Source organism: Phasianus colchicus, chromosome 6 (genome assembly GCF_987193195.1).
Source record: "Phasianus colchicus chromosome 6, bPhaCol1.hap1.1, whole genome shotgun sequence".
NCBI lineage: Eukaryota > Metazoa > Chordata > Aves > Galliformes > Phasianidae > Phasianus > Phasianus colchicus.
In genome coordinates this window covers 19,742,133-19,759,871 of record NC_143441.1, presented here as the reverse complement: position 1 = coordinate 19,759,871, position 17,739 = coordinate 19,742,133, and the positions used below count along the sequence as shown (strand labels likewise).

Genomic DNA, 17,739 nt, shown 5'->3' with positions numbered 1-17,739 from the left:
TGTTTGGACTGCCACTGCATGGACTGTCAATACTTGCATGGCTTAAGAATTAGATGAAAGGAACACAGCTGGAGGGTCTTTATTATCTTCCAAAATATCTTTATTGTAACAACTATTAGAAAATAGCTTCAGATTCTTCTGTTTTACAGCTGACCCAGGAAAAAGCACAACAAATACTTGTAAGCTGCCAAACCTTAATGAGACTAAGCCTGACTGCACATTCATGTACGCTGAGCTCTGTGCAGTGAAAACATTGCGTTAAGCAAACAGAAATGCCTTATGCTAGTATTTAAGTGTCAATGCAATAACAGTAACTAAACTAAACCTACTCAAAAGTAAACAATGTAATTCACATTTCTCCTCAGGAAGCGTGAAGACTTCAGTGAAAGCAATAATAGTTTACACGGCACATAGAAGAAAACACAAAAAAAGTTACTAGTTGAGAAAACACAGTGGAAGATCACAAGTTTGTCCTGCTCCTCTCACTTGTCTGAAGTGACTACTCTGATTGTGTTAAAAAAAAAAAAAGTAGGACAAATGGAAAAAAATGTATTTTTAAAACATGAGGAGCATCAGCATTACAGTCCACTTGCAGGACTTAGCTGAAAGAAGGGTTTGAGTCTTCATAAGGACTTAGCTGATAGAAGTCAGTTCTTGACATTCAGTTAAACAATGTCTAAGCTATGCTGCTTTTCTACTTCTCATAGTCTGTCATCAAGCATTTATATAATTAAATTCAGTACATTTATGAAAAGTAAACAGTACTAGGATGCTGAGTTGTACATACACTGTAATAACAGAACTTTGATTAGATTACAATTCTTCACAGAGTGATAGAAAATAAAATGTTTCTAAAATTATTAGTGACGAAAATATGATCATTTGCTCCATCATTCTGTAGATTATAAACAAGCACTTTTATGCCTCAGGTATTTACTTGTCACCTTCCTACCTAGCAAACTCAGTAATGCTAATTGCATATTTAGCTACAGTCTGCAGGAGATTATCTGAACATTCAGATTTCTGCAGAACACAGTGGTATTAGAATTTGCCTAAAAAACATTCACATCCTTATGGGATAAGTTTAATGGTAAATTCAGTGAAGCATTTCCTCAAGATTTTTACTAAAAAAAAAACAATACAAAAAAAGAATCTAAATGTCAAGCCCCATACTGGAGGCACTTCAAAGCAATTTTCCATGCTTTTCACAAACTGTCATCTTCAGAACCCTTGCCCAGATGAAAAATAACAGGAGAGCTCACAGACCAACCCTGAAGGCTGGTGGAAAAATAATTTATTCAAGAATTCAAAGCCAAAATGAATACGATTGTAAGACTGAAAACTTACTGTCTGCAAATAGACAGAATTAGTTTTATCTTCAGAATGTGAAGTAAGGGTTGCTCACATCTACAGTAAAGCAGTACAAAATAATAGGAATTTATGATCCAAAATCCATCCCTGAAGGAACGTAAAAGAAGTTCCAATGAAATTTTTAGAAGTATGTCTGTGTAACATACAATACATGCTTTAGCAAAGAACAGAGAATGATGAGAAAGAATCAGAAAAGAAACACTGAGTAGCAGTGGTTCAGTAATTGACTTCAGTAATTTTGATGTCCACTTCAAAGGAATAATAAAAAACTTAAGGCAAACAATTCCCAGAGGATTGCTGGCTTAGCAGGAAAACTTCAGAGTGGTTCTTAAGAACATACCAGCAAAACTACGTTAGAAGACATTACAAGTTACAAAGTCAACCCTTCACATGGTGAGAAATGTCAGGATGAAAATAGCCTACAATACTTGATTCAGTTCCCCATGCAAATCTATTACAGTGGGTCAATTATAAGGCACACCATTTTTACATGCAAATTTACTGAACACAGATTTCTAGTCAAATATGTTAGTTAACTGCTTTCTCACTGTTCAAAAAGTGGTTGCAACACAGCAAACTTCCTTCAAACTTTACTGTAGTAACAGATGTCCTTTATTTGTTCCCTAGTGTTCACATTTTATAACAAAATGTAACCTAAATCCGTCTCCAAGGAAAGATTTGATCTCCAGCTGAACCACAATAGATGAATTTTCTGTATCTTTATGAAATTGAGAAAATAAATACACTTATGATCTGTTAAGTGGTTCCAATTAAATTCCAATTACGAGATGGGAGTTGGACAAAAACTCTTAAGTTGTGTATTTTGAGGGAACCTAGACCCAATCTCTCAGAGAAGTACTGGTGCAGTGCTTCAGATACAGCTGCAACCACTACACAAATGACAAGATGTCAAATCCAGCATTCAGAAATGAAGACTAAATTAGTGACTTCTTTTTAAAGAGTCTCGTTTGAGCTGTTTGCCAAAGATTCCTGACTGTAAGTAGGAAATATTACAAATCAGTGCCTAAGTACAGCACAGCCTGTCAAACCAAACAGTCTTAACATGAAGATATCACTTTCTCACCCACTGAATGGCTCCTCATCACTCTCTCACAAATGCAGCAACGCTGCAGCTGTGCCTCCTTCCCTGTAAACCCCCAATTTACTCCCAGATCACCCGTCCTTTGGGAATGTGAGGCACTACTGCAGAAAGACACAATCACGTAATTCACATCCACAGCACAATGCGAGAGCACATGCAGGTTAGACCAATACTGCCTCAACAGTCCACAGCATTCAAAGCTTTTGATACTACAACTATTTTAATTGTTTTGTGTAAGCAAATTATCATTTTCATTAATTAGCATTTATCTGAGATGTATCAATGCCTCCCAGTCCTCCTGAACAATCTCTCTACACAGTAGCAGCCCACATCCTCTCCTCCGTGCAACAATTCAATTTTGTACTATTTGCACAGTCCTAATTTTTAGTTCTCCACTTCCCTTCTTTGTTCTTCAATTTTTCATCCACTTACTCCCAGGCTGCATGCCCAAATAGCGTGACTAACCTTTCTTCTCCAATTATGACTGCCCAGAGTCTTATTATGTAAGTATCCAAATAAAAACATCTCTCCTACCACTAGGCTGAGAGGAGTAGTGACGGATTTTCTTCAGTCCCAGTTCTGGTGACTGGACTCAGCTCACCCACACTGAACAGAAGCTTCAGTCCCAGAAGCAGTTGACTACAACTTCACAAAATTTGTAACATCATGGCTAATTCTTTTTATATCACTGTGAAAACCTCAACAAAAAAGAAATATTCTTGCCAAATTCACAATATCCTCTTAGAATAAAGAGGTTATTATATATTCTTAAGAGTTACAAGAACTTATTTTTCCCTTGACAGGGGTGAACAGTGTGCTTTTCTGACTCACCTTGTCAGCAACACAGTTGAACTTTTCTGGAAAAATTTTTCTTACATGATCAAAAAATTTTAAACTATGGCATATTTCCCTAAGTAGTATATAGTTATACAAAATGCTACATTAATTATAATAATGTATATAATTACATGTAATATATAGTGGAAATATTACATTTTGCTAAATTATAAACAAATTAAGTCATACCTGGCAATTTCAAATGTAAATCTGGAGGCAACTCCAACATAATTATAGTGACACTTACTTAAAGTAAAATTTGCTATTAAAGGTTGCAATGGGGGGAGGCAAAAACAGCCAACTGTGCATGGGTAGTGTTTGCCATTAAGCAGACTGAGCACCAAAGAAGTTCTGCGGGACAAGGTTTCATGTTTGCATCTAGCCTTACAGCAGTGCCACATCATGAACTTATCCTACCTGATGGGTAAGCTTGTCCAAGACTAAAGACAATCAATTCAGTAGCTCAGTTATCAAACCGTGTTTTTAAGTTCTTTTTCAGTTTCTTGTTTCTCTTCCTTTTTAAGTTTAAAATGTACTGTCTTACAAAACTAGTGCCTTGTTTTAGCGAAGATAAACAGAAAATGAGAAAAGCAGTTTTAAAATTTCCAGCTGAACCTATTTATATCCTCTGCATTTAAGCAATAGCAAAAGATAATTAAAAAGAATTCAGACTTCAGATTCTATTTTCTACACTCACTTTTTTTTCTGAAGGCCACTTTAAGACCAAAGCAACGCTGTGAACATCTACATGTAACACAAACATTATTACTTCTTTAAAGTGGAGTATCTAAAGCTGTTCAAGCTACAAATAAAAAGAAATATAACTGAAAAAGCTTTCTACCAAAAGCATTTTAGAGCAAAACTACACAGTACTGTAACACTGATAAGTGAAAATCCCAAACTTTCAGTATAAGCTTCCTCAGATTTTAGTACATTAAATATCTCAGTAAAAGCTACACAAACTAAGATGTACATAAATAATTCTTTGAATGTGCATAGAGGTAATTTTTTTTCCATTAACAGGAACAGAACATACCAGATAAAATAAGCAGTTCAATAATTTCTGCATCTCCCAGATAGGCAGCAGCATGTAAAGGGGTCCTTTTCTCATTATCCTGTGGTGAGAGGGGGGAAAAAAGGTTTTATTCAAAATAAAAACTATGTTTTAGCATTCTGCATGAGTTATGAAAAAACAATGCATAAAAATGCATCTTCCAAATATTACACATTTTAGAAAACATTGTTACTCTAAAGATGCCAACCACATTTGTTGAGACAAGCACGCCTCTCCCTAAGGAACTGTGACACCTACACAGTCAGCTAGCACGTTTTCCTGAGGTACACAGGTTGACAGATACTCATCACACCTGAAGATAAACCTATCAGTTAGAAATCACCACTCACTTGTCTCCAGAAACATGAACTTAAAGCTGTTCTGCATATTTAAAAAAAGGATCTTCACCTCTATATATTTGTGTGAAATGCTTTCTTCGGGAAGTTGAATGTCAACTTCATCAATTACTTTGAAAATAGAAAATAGAAAAGAAACTGGAGTGAGCAGAGGCAGAAATGCTGAGATTTCAACTGATTTGTTTACTGCAGATGAGCAAAGAGGAGGAAGAGATGCAGTTCCTTTTGCAGAAGCGCTCCAGAAGATACAGATAAGATCCAGGAATGTGGATAACTCAGGCTGATCTTGTGTCCTTCTGAAGTTACAAATAAGCAAGAACATTAACATACACAGAATTTAACAAAAGCAGGAACAAAAATCAGCCAATTTGCTCTTTGGGGGATGGCTGCTGAAAAACTAAAAAAGAAACTGATTTTCATGAGCATTTGGGATTAAGTTCTCCTTAGATTTTCAAACCATTTTAGTAGAGCTTGAAACACACTGTGAGGTCAAGGGAGGAAGAATCAAGATGACAACAAGCAATGAACTTTAAGTAGCGAGACGCTTCTATTAATTCAATTGTTGTTGACAACTTCAGAAAATTTCATTTTAATTGAACTTTGGTTTGTGAAGATTAGCTAAAACCACTCTAATTGGTGAATTCCTATTTGAGAGTTTTTAGCATGCAGGAAGAAAACTACAAGTACGAGGCAGGAGAGATCCAATAGCAAAGAGTTACTGTTGGAACATACAAGACAACTTTACAACTCAGCACATTCCAAACTCCACAAAAGAAAACAACAAAAAGCACACACAAACCCACCTCTCTAAACTGCCTATTCACTGTTTTGTCCCTGCTCAGAAAAAGTTCGAATCACATATTCACCGTACTGTTTCCTAACTTCACTCTTTGAATTACACAGAGGGGATTCAACACTGAGCAGCACACAACCTGACACTGATGCACCATGAGTAAGCAACTAATAGTACTTATCTATCATTTACACCACGTAATGCCAGGATGTCTCAGCTGCAGATTACAAACTTCTGACAAAGATTAAATAAAAGACAGCTCCTGGCACTGAGGATTTGAAATGCAGGAAGGAGGGAAAAGAAAAAAAAAAAAGACTGGAAGCACAAGGGAAACATTAATACACACATTAACCTCGCTGCTCCTCCAGCCCAAAGGAAGGGAACAGTAGCCAGCACTAAAAAGCAGCTTTCCTTCCTCCTATCTGGAAACAGTGGCTACTGTATGATCACATGCAATCCCACTTGAGCCTATTTGATAATGCTAAAGTACCCACAACCTACAGTTCAAGAAGCACAGACCTTTCAGCTCAAAAATGAATTTAACACTTCACTGTCTTCAATTTCTCTATAGAACTAGAGCAAATAAGACAAACATGAATATACCTTTCTGTAGAGAAGTACTCTATTAAGAACACAGCCGAAGACCACATACCCCATCTCAGTGATAGAAGTCGTGCAAGTAACTAGTCAAATCTAATCCATCAGAAATCTTTCAATACAAAGGGACAGAATGAAGTTGCTTGTTTAGAGAAATGTTAACTACCAAGCCTCTAATATATTTTTTCTGAAACACTGACAATCCAAATTTCTGGTGAACCCAAGTCATATTTCCCCAAATCCTGCTGCTACTAAAGGGAAAGAGTTGAGTATCAAGAGGCTACCAAAGCACCAAAGCAGCAGTCTTCAAAAACACTCAAACCCAACTCCTGGTTTTACTGAGATGCTCACAGCTCCTCATATTCTGGGCCAAATCCAGAGCTTGGTATTTCAGCAACCCCCAAACCCAGGATTTATACCAATTTCAGATGTTCTACAAGTTGAAAACACTTTGGCCTGACTCCTTTCTCAGTTTCACAGCTGTAAATTTTTAGTTTTTGAAATTAACTTGCATGTGGGAGAATTTTCATTTCAGTAAAGAACCATTTTTCAGATCTTCTTATTAAAAAAAAAAAAGAATCTGCATTCAGTAAGCTCTCATCAGCATGCACATGCCAGCTTCCTTTAAAAAAAATCCAACTTTATTCAATTTGAAGTCTTACATTTCATTGGTGAAATGAAATCAGGGTAAAATTAAAGAAAATTTTATACTTTATACGCAGCTATAACACTGCCATACAGATCAACTACTTTTTATTTTAAAAGAGTAATCATTTGAAAAACAAATTTCATCAGCAAATATAAAAATATAAGCATTAAAATCATTACAGCAAGTAAAATTAACCCAGGTTTCAGTTTTAAGAAGCAACTTTGCAAGCAAACATTTTGCAGCACTGGTACATCATACTAATATAAACTCTGGCACGCAAACGGCCTTAGCATTGTTTCTTCAATATTAGGAACTTAAATGACACCGAAAGGAACATTCCATAAAAAGAAGTTTTGTACATAAAAACTACGGAATGTCTAACCCTGTTGGTACTTTGCAATTTAAAACACTGCACTATTCCTAGGGTAGCCTTTGGCAATGAAGAAAAATGTTTTTTCCAATTTAAAAATGTACAAGGGAAATCAGCATATGACAGCTCTAATGATCTTATGATCTAAGGCTGGAATAAAATACTAAGATCATGGAGTTCAACCACTCCACCCATGCCCACTAACCATTTCCCTCAGTGCCATGTCATACTTATTTTTTGTAAACCTTCAGGGATAGAGATTCTATCACCTCACTGGGCAAACTGTTCCAATACCTCACCACTCCTGAGAAGAAATTTTTCCAATCTGAACCTCCTTGGTGCAACTTGAGACCACTTCTTCTTGTCCTGTGGCTGTTATCTGAAAGAAGAGGCTGACCCCCTCCCTGCCACAGCCTCCTTTCAGGCAGTTGTACAGAGTGATAAGGTCTTCTCCTGAGCCTTCTCCAGACTGAATAACCCTACTTCCCTCAGCCTCTCCCCATAAAACTTGTGCTCCAGAACCCTCACAGCTCTGTTGCCTTTCTCTGGACACCTCTGGGGCCTCAACATCGTTCTTGTAGTGAAGGGCCCAAAACTGAATACAGTGCACAAACTGCTGCATCATCAATGCTGAGTACAGAGGGACGGCCACTTCATCAGACATAATGTTAGCAAGGAAATGTATTAAAGTAGTTGCAATAGGCAGATCTTACACAATTCAAAGAAAATGTTGGCATTCCAGCAGAAATTACAAATTTATGTTCTCCCACTTCAAAGTTTAATTCCAGATATTGGTCAATGCAGTCAAAATAAAAAGCAATTAAAAAGTCCTCAAGAAATGAGTGTTCAGATGACAATTCTATTTCACAAAAATAAATAAATCACATCATAATCTTTATATGCACCTTTGGACTGAAATACTGAAATAATGGGATAAACCCCTTTAAAACCAAATTTGGGATAAAATGACAACTGTGGAGCTCAGAATTTCTTTACAACTCTCTTCTTCAACAAACTCAGAACAAAAGCAATGCCTCCTTTGTGACATAAAATAGTGGCTTTCACTGTTTCAACAGGTACTTCCATGAAGCAAAACAACAGAGAAATATAAGGCTAAGTTAAACATACAGCATTCGCATCTACCTATTCTTTTTTTTTTTTTTGGAATATGTATCCTTTCAGATAAAACTTATCTTTGTGTGGATACTATCTCTGCAAATAACTGAGAGTTAAGTTAGTGAGAAAGAACTTCTGGTAACTCCTAGGTTCACTGACAGTACATATGAGCACAAATATTTGCAATACTTTAATAGCATCAAATATCAGAGGGATCTCTCCCAGTATCAAGTCACCAGTGCTGCACTTAACATTCACTAAGATACTCTGCAGATTCTAGGACAGATTTTAGAATCACCCTTTTTTAATATAGAATGATTGCTTACTCTAAATATTCTTTCTTCCTCTAGCCAAAATATAATGCATCTTAATGCTAGGCTTTTATGTTTAAACTTCATAAGATTTAGCTTAGGTACACAGCTGGGGCCACAGTAATTGGGGATGCTAACTCTTTGGAAGGATGTCCAACAACAAAGCATTAATTATTGTCAACTGAAAGTACTAAAAAAAAAAAAAAAAAAAAAGATATAGTACTAGAGTTTCCAAACATGTAAATCTGTAACAAACAACTTCATTTCCCATCTCTATCCTGAGTGTAATTTATCTGTGATTTTTTTTCTCAGGTTCCCTTTTTTTTTTTTTAAACTCAATTCTCAGAACACCATTTAAATTATTCTGACATTCATAGCTTAATTAGAACACACAAGTTGATGTTGTCATAAAAAATAAATTTCCAACTGATTTTGACTAGCAGCATTTTTACAAGCATAACTGTACCTTCTATCTCAAAATGTATCTCCAATATAGTAAACAAGATATAAAAAAACCCTCTCCTGCATGCTTAAAAACAGGATGAAAGCACACCATTAGCCACAAAAATCAAATATATATTAAGCAACTAACAAAAAAGTATTGTTTGAATCCAGATAAGTACCATCATAGTTTGAAAAGACTAGATTTGCCATGCTGATTTCATTAATCGCTTGAACCATTGCTCATGCTGGTATTTTCATAAACACTCGAATTGCATTCACAAGGAGCATTTCAGAAAGCCCACGCTAAACATTCTGTAATAAAGGCTTTATCACTAAGCCTTATTGTATTTTAGGACATATCCTCTTTATACCAAATATTAAGACAGAGCAAATCTAGCAAGTTAAAAGAAAAGGCTATTATGTACATAATGCTCGGGAAACACTAACTCTCCTCCCCAAAATTTCATTTTCAAAATCCAAATCAAATGCTCAGCAATTGTAGATGGATAATCCAAAGAGCTGCTCAGGTTTTGTAGATGGGATGGAGGTTTAGCATGGAGTCTGTGCAAATGGATGAAAATGGAATGAACCTACACTAACTGAGTGACACTAAAACTATAAAAATTGATCTGATCTACTCTTATTTAGTCACCAAAGGAAGCAATAAGAATTTTGGCTGCAGAAAATTGTTACCCATATCCATATTTCTTCCACGGGAAAAAGAACTTTTAGGTAGGCAACTCAGTCTGTAGCAACAGTGACCGACTGCAATGTGCTCTGTATCAGGATGGGTATCCCCTCCTTTTTTGGCTACTGTGACAGCCCAGGCAATCAACTTGCTGTCCCAGTATGACCTGGAGTATACCTGAAGTCTTCAAGAAAAACTGCTGGTCAAACAAGTTTTACCTTCACCTAGTGGAAAGAACTACACTGCCTTGTGCACCCCATTCCACATTATGAGACAAATGGGAGGTGAGGGAAAAGAACTCCCATTGCATGGCTTTGCTGCCTGGACATACCTTGCAATCCCTGATAAATCCTCATTCAACTTAATGCCTTTGGGCATTTTTTAAAGAACTTTTGGAATTGAATTTCCAGTTTGAGTTCACAGAGTAGCACTGAAATCCACAGAACATAATATTCTTCCTATTCAGTTAAGGATTATTTGATTAACTCACATAACAAATCTAATTAAAGAACTTGTCTTCACTGAACCATTGCACATAGTTCATTCACAAAACCAGATTAAAAAAAAAAGTGCATTCAAAGGTTGGTTCCTTTTTAAAATGCCTGAACAGTAAGAACAATTTAGTGGGAATCACTGAAACTAAGTTTGCACAGAAAAATAAAATCAAGCATTCATACGTATATAAAATTGATATATAGTATTGGAACATTCAATCACATTCAACTTTCTTTTATTAAAAATTCCTTTTAAAAAATATGTATGGTTGTGTAAACTCAGTATTTTTAAAAATAACACCTGGAAATTTCCTTAATAAAGATTGTACAAACAGTATGTGCTCTTCAAGTCACACAAGCAAACATGTCAAAGAAGGCTTAGTGCTCTCATTCAAAAGGCTACTTGGTCTTCGACATTTCCGCTCAGTAGAACAATTTCACGGGATGAGAACAGGAAAAGAGGTAGAAAATCTGCCACTTCAGCTACTATTGAATCCCAAACTTCATGTACATAACGTGTTAGCAAATGTGATTCTGAATGCTGGTGGGTGCTATATCATAAAAAAGACTGGCAGAAAAGGAAACTGAAGTTCAAAACAATATGTTAAGTAACAGTGATTTGGACAACTTTTCAAAAACCTTATTCTTCAAATGTCTGATGTTTTATGTCAGAAGCCTTAAACTGATGCAATAACAAAATTGTTCACATGTGACTGTAAAGCTGCGGCCCCAAAAGCTAACATATGAAAAATAAAAAGTGAGTCACATCTTGCATGAGGAAAAAGTTACTAAGATTCACTGTGATCTATGACTTTGATAGCAGGGTACATAGCCAGCTAAGCAATCAATCAAAAACAAGAGTAAAAATTAATTGTTTCAAGAAGTAACGGCTCCCCTCATACTGCTAACTTCTCCCCAAAAAGCAAAAAAAACCAACACAGTAGTCACATTAGTTTAATATGGTTAAGACATTTAAACCATGAGATTCAGATCATGAGCATTCTTGTTTTCAAGGTCATTTTAAAGTATTAAATCTTCAGAAATATAATAAAATAGCTGTATTTAGTGGAATGTACCATTTCCCTTTCATTTGGGTTCTAGAAAAATGTTATTTTTGTCTGTTGATGACCAAAGAAAACACTGAACTTTCATTAAAGCAATACTACTTGGTAACGTGTAGGTAAGTATTTCAGGAGACATATAAAAAAAACTCAAAACATCTATATATCTTTACACCTCTCTCCAAATGTTCTGTTTTGAAAGTACGAAGGCAGAGTGCAGGTTTTGTAATGCTCTTCTTGCTTCCATGATTCTTATTAGTTAGGTTTCCATGTAAGGAACGAGTACAGTTCATGGGAAAAGCAGAACCTTGGTATTTATTCTACGAAAATGTACACAACTGTTTTTGCCCAAATTATGAAGCCTAGAACTTGCTGTGAGCAAAGTCAACAATCCATTTGTATATTAAATAAGGACATGAATAATTGAGCAGGCTTTGTGAGCCACTCCCATTCCCTCTGAGTTCCAACAGCCAAGAATTTGGTTCCGTTTATTACTAACAAGCGTTACAGAATTCTTGTCCAATATATGGAACAAATAAAGACCCATTCTCTACCCTTTGGTATGATGGACTCAATCTTACAGTACAGCTGAGATATTTGGGATTTTTTTTTTTTCCTTTAACTCAGGAATTAAAACAGAGCAACTCTTGTGGCCAAGATTACTCACTAAAATATTAGATTGTGAAAAAAAATTAAAAAATGATACTGACATTAACCTCTCCCAAACATAAAACCTCTCTAGCATTTGAAACTATCCTATGCTTAGAAAAATCAACAAACAAAAGATATGATAATCTCACGAAAAAAATACTTTGCCTTGGCTTTCCCTTTCCCAAATGTCAAATATATAATTTGTAAACATCTATCTGGAACATATGGTGGGGAAAAAACGAACAAGCTTTTAATTGGATTGTAGTTGCCAATAAGAGAAATAAATAATTCAAACTATTCTAGAGAGGAAAAAAAAATAAAAGCAGAATGCACACACACAGGCATTATGAAGAATATTATGTAACAGAGCCTGTGCTTATGATGCAGGCTGAAGATGGGCTAGCAAACGCCTTGTCTCACCCTGTAATCTATCTGTAGTATCTAAGGACACAAATAAGAAAAGATGCCAAGAGAGAGGATAATACAGTCTCTGTTCATGCTCCAGTGAAAGATCACACCACACTAGGTAAGGTATGCACATCTCCATCCTGGTTTAAATCCACCATATTACGTTCAGGCCAGTGACACTTTTGTTCAGAAAAGCTGAGTTTTCTGCTTTCTTATTACAAATGCTAGTGTTAGCATGACATCCCTGAACGTGTCTGGTGTAAATCAGGTACTCATCTCACTAACTGCACTGTTTTGGTGATAGAAAAGTGTTTTTCAGGTTGTGTTTAAATGTTAATATTCAATATCCCTTCAGTACCTGAAGGGATCTTACAAGCAGGAGGGGGATTGACTTGTACGCTGTCTGATAGTGACAGGACAAGGGGGAATGGCTTTAAACCAAGAAGGGAGATGTTACGAAGGAATCTTTTACTCAAAGGATGGTGAGCAGTGGCACAGAGCTGCCCAGAGCAGCTGTGGTGCCCATCCCTGGAGGTGCTCAACGCCAGGTTGGATGGGGCCCTGGGCAGCCCGAGCTGCTGGGTGGCAGCCCTGCCTGCAGCAGGGGGTTGGAACTGGGTGGGCTTTAAGATCCCTTCCTATCTGAAGTCATTCCATGATTCTTTGATTCAATGAATGGTGCTGAGAAACAACTCCACCCCTCACACCCAAGAAGGGTCTGCAACAGAAAATGACAACTCCTCAAATCTTCCACTGCACTTATTGTGAGGGCCGAGGCAGTGTGAGGCCCCAGGCCGGGGGCCTCCTTGCAGTCTCCTCCCCAGGCACCTCTGGGACGGCCCTCCCACAGAAAGGGAGCAAACAAATGACTTTCTCTGCCCAGTTTTTGATTTACACACAGCCTTCCCTGGAGTAGATTTAAAGGACTGATTACTGATGTAGCATTAGACGTTCCACTAATACATGAGATAGCTTTAGTCACTTGAAAAGCAGGGAAAACTGTTTTGTACAAAGTTACACTGCATACACACGCGGAGTTTTCACATGGGAAGTTACTATAAATAATCAGTAAATTCAAATCCTCTCTTGCTATTAACAGCAATGCATTCTTTAAAGACTGTGTCGATGTTGGATGTTAACACACACCAAGTCTACAGAGCTTTATTCTTCTCTCTGCTCTTGGAGTGGGGATGTTCTGTTCTCAAATACCAGTGCTGTGCATGACAGGCACAGCAAGTGCCAGGAGCAACCCCAGTAAGCTGGAACTATTCAAGGCCTCGCCTCTAGTTTGTTTTGTAAAAGCAGCAGGAAATGTGAAGCTTCTAATACTTTCGCAGTATGTAAGTAAGGTTATAATCGCTAAAAGTAAAATGACACATCAGACACGATCTATAAAATCATTATCACTAACAAGAATCACATTGGAGATTCAAATGCAGAAATTTCAAATGTGTTTCAAGAATTATCTAATTATTCATGGTTCTTTAAATGGATGCCATACTAAAGGATAGCAATGACCGGAACAAATCTTGTCTGTCAAAACCCCAATTACTGTAAAACAAATTCAGTGTACAACCAATAGGGTAGAAAGACTGCCATGCAGAAATCCAATCTCGTTTGCCCAGTTTAGCAAACAGTATAACCACATTAACATAGAGCTAGGCAAGCTTACTAGGCCTGATGAGAAGCAGAATCTAATTAGCACAAGTAGTATGCCATGCTAATATTAATTCAACCATTAATTCAACGCTAAGTCTCTAAAAAATATTTCTCATTTTTTGTAAAAATTCTTCCTTTAAGAAGAGTCTTATTTTATACAATTGATGACTTTCTGAGTTATCATCCAAATAATGCACTGTGCCAGGCAGCAATTTGCTGATGTTAGTCAGATTATCCTGCAACTCTGTTGAAGGTTTTATTATATGGCTCTAACGAGTGATAACTCAATACACTTGAAAATCTCATTTGCACAGAGTAAATATGACGTTACCAACAGGATGCAGTGGATTATTCCAATTTGGACTGGCAAGGTTCTGTCATTCAGAATTCTGATTCAGAAGGAAAATGCTCACTTACACAGCTTTATATCTTAAAACATTCTAAAACATTTCTACACCAGAAAAGGAACTCAGTGTCAGTGCACTGTGGACATACTTTATATTGAGGCTAAAAAGCATGATTCACTCTCAAAGCCACATTTAAAAGGAAATAAGCTATCTGATTATTCATTACAGATGACATGCTTGGAAAACATTCCACACTAATGAACAGGAAACCCCAAAATATAATATAGTTAAATAACATAAAATAACTACTATATTATGAAAATTTTTGAGTAGCTGGTGGATATTCTTACAGTACCCAGACACAGTATGCAACACGCTGCACACTTGCACAACACTCAGAAGAATTAGGTGTCCAAAGTTCTCCATTTCTTGGAATTAACCATGCTTCAGATCCATGAAACAAATAGCCTCTTAGCAATTGCTCTAGAAACAGATGAAACTTTCCTACAGGGAAAGCTTCCCTATACTCCCTGTGGCTATGTATCTTCTTACCCCCTTCACATACTTAACATAAACATTCCTGTTATGAAAAGCTTAATTCTGCACCAAAATAACCCCTGGATATTCCCATATGGTAGTGATAAATTCTATCTACTTCCTTAAAAAAACATCTCACTGAACTCGAGCATGCTTATTGACAGTAATTTTTATAAGTTAACTTTATATCTTTTTAATTAAAAAATCTCACACATTTACTTGTGCTATGCATATTATGCCCCTTTAAAAGCCAAACCATAGATCTTCTTGCAAATGAACTACTTCAGCACCATGCTACACACTAATGCATACCTGCCAATTCTGAGCAGGTAGAACCTGCTGCGAAGGACCACAAACACTCTCAAGAAGTAAGATTCCTTACAGAATTTTCCTACTATTTCTGCACATGTAAATAAATGTCAATTAGGTGAATGCTGCAGGAAGCAGGAGAACCTCATGACTCATCATCAGGCTGCTCACACAGTAAATGTGAGTTCCTGTTTTTGGTGGAAACATCAAGAAAGTTCATTACAGAGAATATCTAGCATCAGGAAGCAATGAAGTTCATTGAAATACACACTGAAGGGAAGTCTGAGCAAAAAAAAAAAAAAAAAAAAAGAGAAAGAAGCATCTTGCTATAATTTTATGGCTGTATTTTATTAAAAGCCCAGGAGCAAACAAGATAGGATAGGCACTATCATTAATTGCTAAGATTATATAATTTCTTCACTATCACATGTAAGAATACAGTCACTAACTAGTTAAAATGTCTTCAGCTAATTGGAAAAGCTCCCTCAATTCTTACTAGAAATCTGTTCTAATGAAGATGATAGGTATAGCTTCTGTTAGTCAGATGTTAACAAAAACTGCTCAATGAACAGTTAGCAGGGAAGCGTCTGAAGGCATACCCTATTTGCTTTATGATTTACTGCAATCCCAACTTCACCTGCTGCTCTCTGTGAGGTCTCACAGGCACACAGTTGCTATTATAACATTTCTCCAACTGTACTGCAGCTTCTGAAATTGGGTTCTGAATAGAAACAGCGAGGCACAAGTTGCTGTACCAAATCAAGTTCTGTTTCTAAACAGTGGGTTTAATTGGAGATATTATCATTATTCATATTTGTTTATACAGTTCTATTTAATTTTCTCTCTGATCTCCTGCAATGATTTCAAAGGCCTTTTCCCACTGACAGCTGATCATGTGTTTAGATAAGCTACCCTTTGGGTCACTCCAAAAGTAATGCCTCACAATTTATTTCCATGGAAACTACAACAGATACAAAGAGCACAACAACACTATTTCACAGAGCTAATTCTCAGCTACAAACATAGTCACCACCATTAGCTATGCATTTTTTGCCAGCAATGAACAAAAACCTGCCTGCCATGCTTATAGACAACTGCAACAGTGAAGGTGACCCTATTACCTGTCAGCACTGTTGAAATGCACCACCCACTGCCTCATCCACTGGTTCACTGGTTGGTCTCCCTAAATGTTCAGCAAACACCAATGAATGTCAATGGGAGCAATTTTTTCTGCATAGAGGCATTTAGTGACATTCTTTTGCTTCATCCACACTTCTATTCAAGACGCCATTGTGTCAGACTGCCTCTCTGCTGCCATCTGTCACATGGAAACAACTAATAGAATATTGGTGGGAAGTTTCAGCTTCTGCTGTCATACCATCAACATCCACCTCTGACATCCTGGACCAACTGAATGAGATAGGAGACTGATTTCAGACCAGTCTTCATAGATGAATGTATACCCACATGCACACCTATGTCTTTTCAACATACAGGTTTTACCTGTAGGAAAACTCACATCCAGTCACAGTGCTAAACAATTCAAAGGATGAAAATGAGCTAAAGTAACTAGAGCCAAACTCAAAAGTTACAACTCATATGTTCTCATCAATTCCACAAAGCCTTTCAAATTCACAGATATCCTTAACATTACTGGATAAAAAAAAAGTTTATAATCTGAACTATTAAGATAGGAAGTCAAACAATACAAGAAATAGATATGTATAAAAAAATCCATTACTCTTCAGAATGTGTTACATTTTTTTCTGGATGCTTTGTTAATTCCTTCCTGACATTCACGTCAGCAAAGCAGGAGTGATGGAGCTGCCCGCACAGTCTGTGCTGCCAAGGAGCACAATAAGATGCTGCTTCACAGCATCAAAGAGCTTAGCTCAAGTTTTTGTTGCCAACCGTAGCTGCCAGCATAAAAGGCCTTCGTGCAAACAATCTACACTGCCTGCAATGGACTCAACAAAATAGTTACTGAGTCTGATGCTTGCTCGAGACAAATAGAGTCCTTAGCAAACTCAAGCTCTCTCACCCTTTAAAAAGGAGTTAAAACAGTACATGATTCCTGCTCAGCTTCTGCTACGCTATGCTAGATCTAACTACCATCTAGTCTTATAGTTTAGATACAAAGGCCCCAGAAGCTTCATTCTAACTGACAGAAACTTTACCTAGTAACAAGAGCTAGAGATGAATTATCCTGGAAAATGATGCAACTTCAAGCTTCTTCTAGCAGACAAAATGACACATATTACAAGACATGGCAGAACTTCTTTCTAGTCAATGATCATAGTGTCCCTGAAGCAGAAAGGAGTCTGGTTGGCCCATACCTGTCTTCTTACTGCCTTTACCTGGCCCATGTGATTTCCTGTGCAAAATTGTCTGCGTTCTCTATTGCTTCCAAACCTATTTCCAGAGCATCTTACAAGCTTCACTGATATCTCAAGCAAGGAAGCACAGCATTGCGCATGAACTGCCACTGCCAGAAGTGCCACGCACTAACCTGCTCTGAGCAGCACCTGCAGATGCCTCAGATGACAAACTGTTCTCTTGATGTGACGTAAGTTACAGAAACTACT

General features: G+C 37.0%; 1 protein-coding gene across 3 annotated transcripts in view; it reads right to left on the bottom strand.

The window, feature by feature from the left end:
* Positions 1 to 17,739, bottom strand: part of ANKRD28 (ankyrin repeat domain 28) — a 106,488-nt gene that overhangs the window by 43,497 nt on the left and 45,252 nt on the right. For all 3 annotated transcript variants that reach the window (XM_031590171.2, XM_031590170.2, XM_090142601.1), the window contains exon 3: positions 4,347 to 4,425. In XM_031590171.2, coding sequence (XP_031446031.1) covers positions 4,347 to 4,425 — 79 coding nt within the window. The remainder of the gene's footprint in view (positions 1 to 4,346; positions 4,426 to 17,739) is intronic.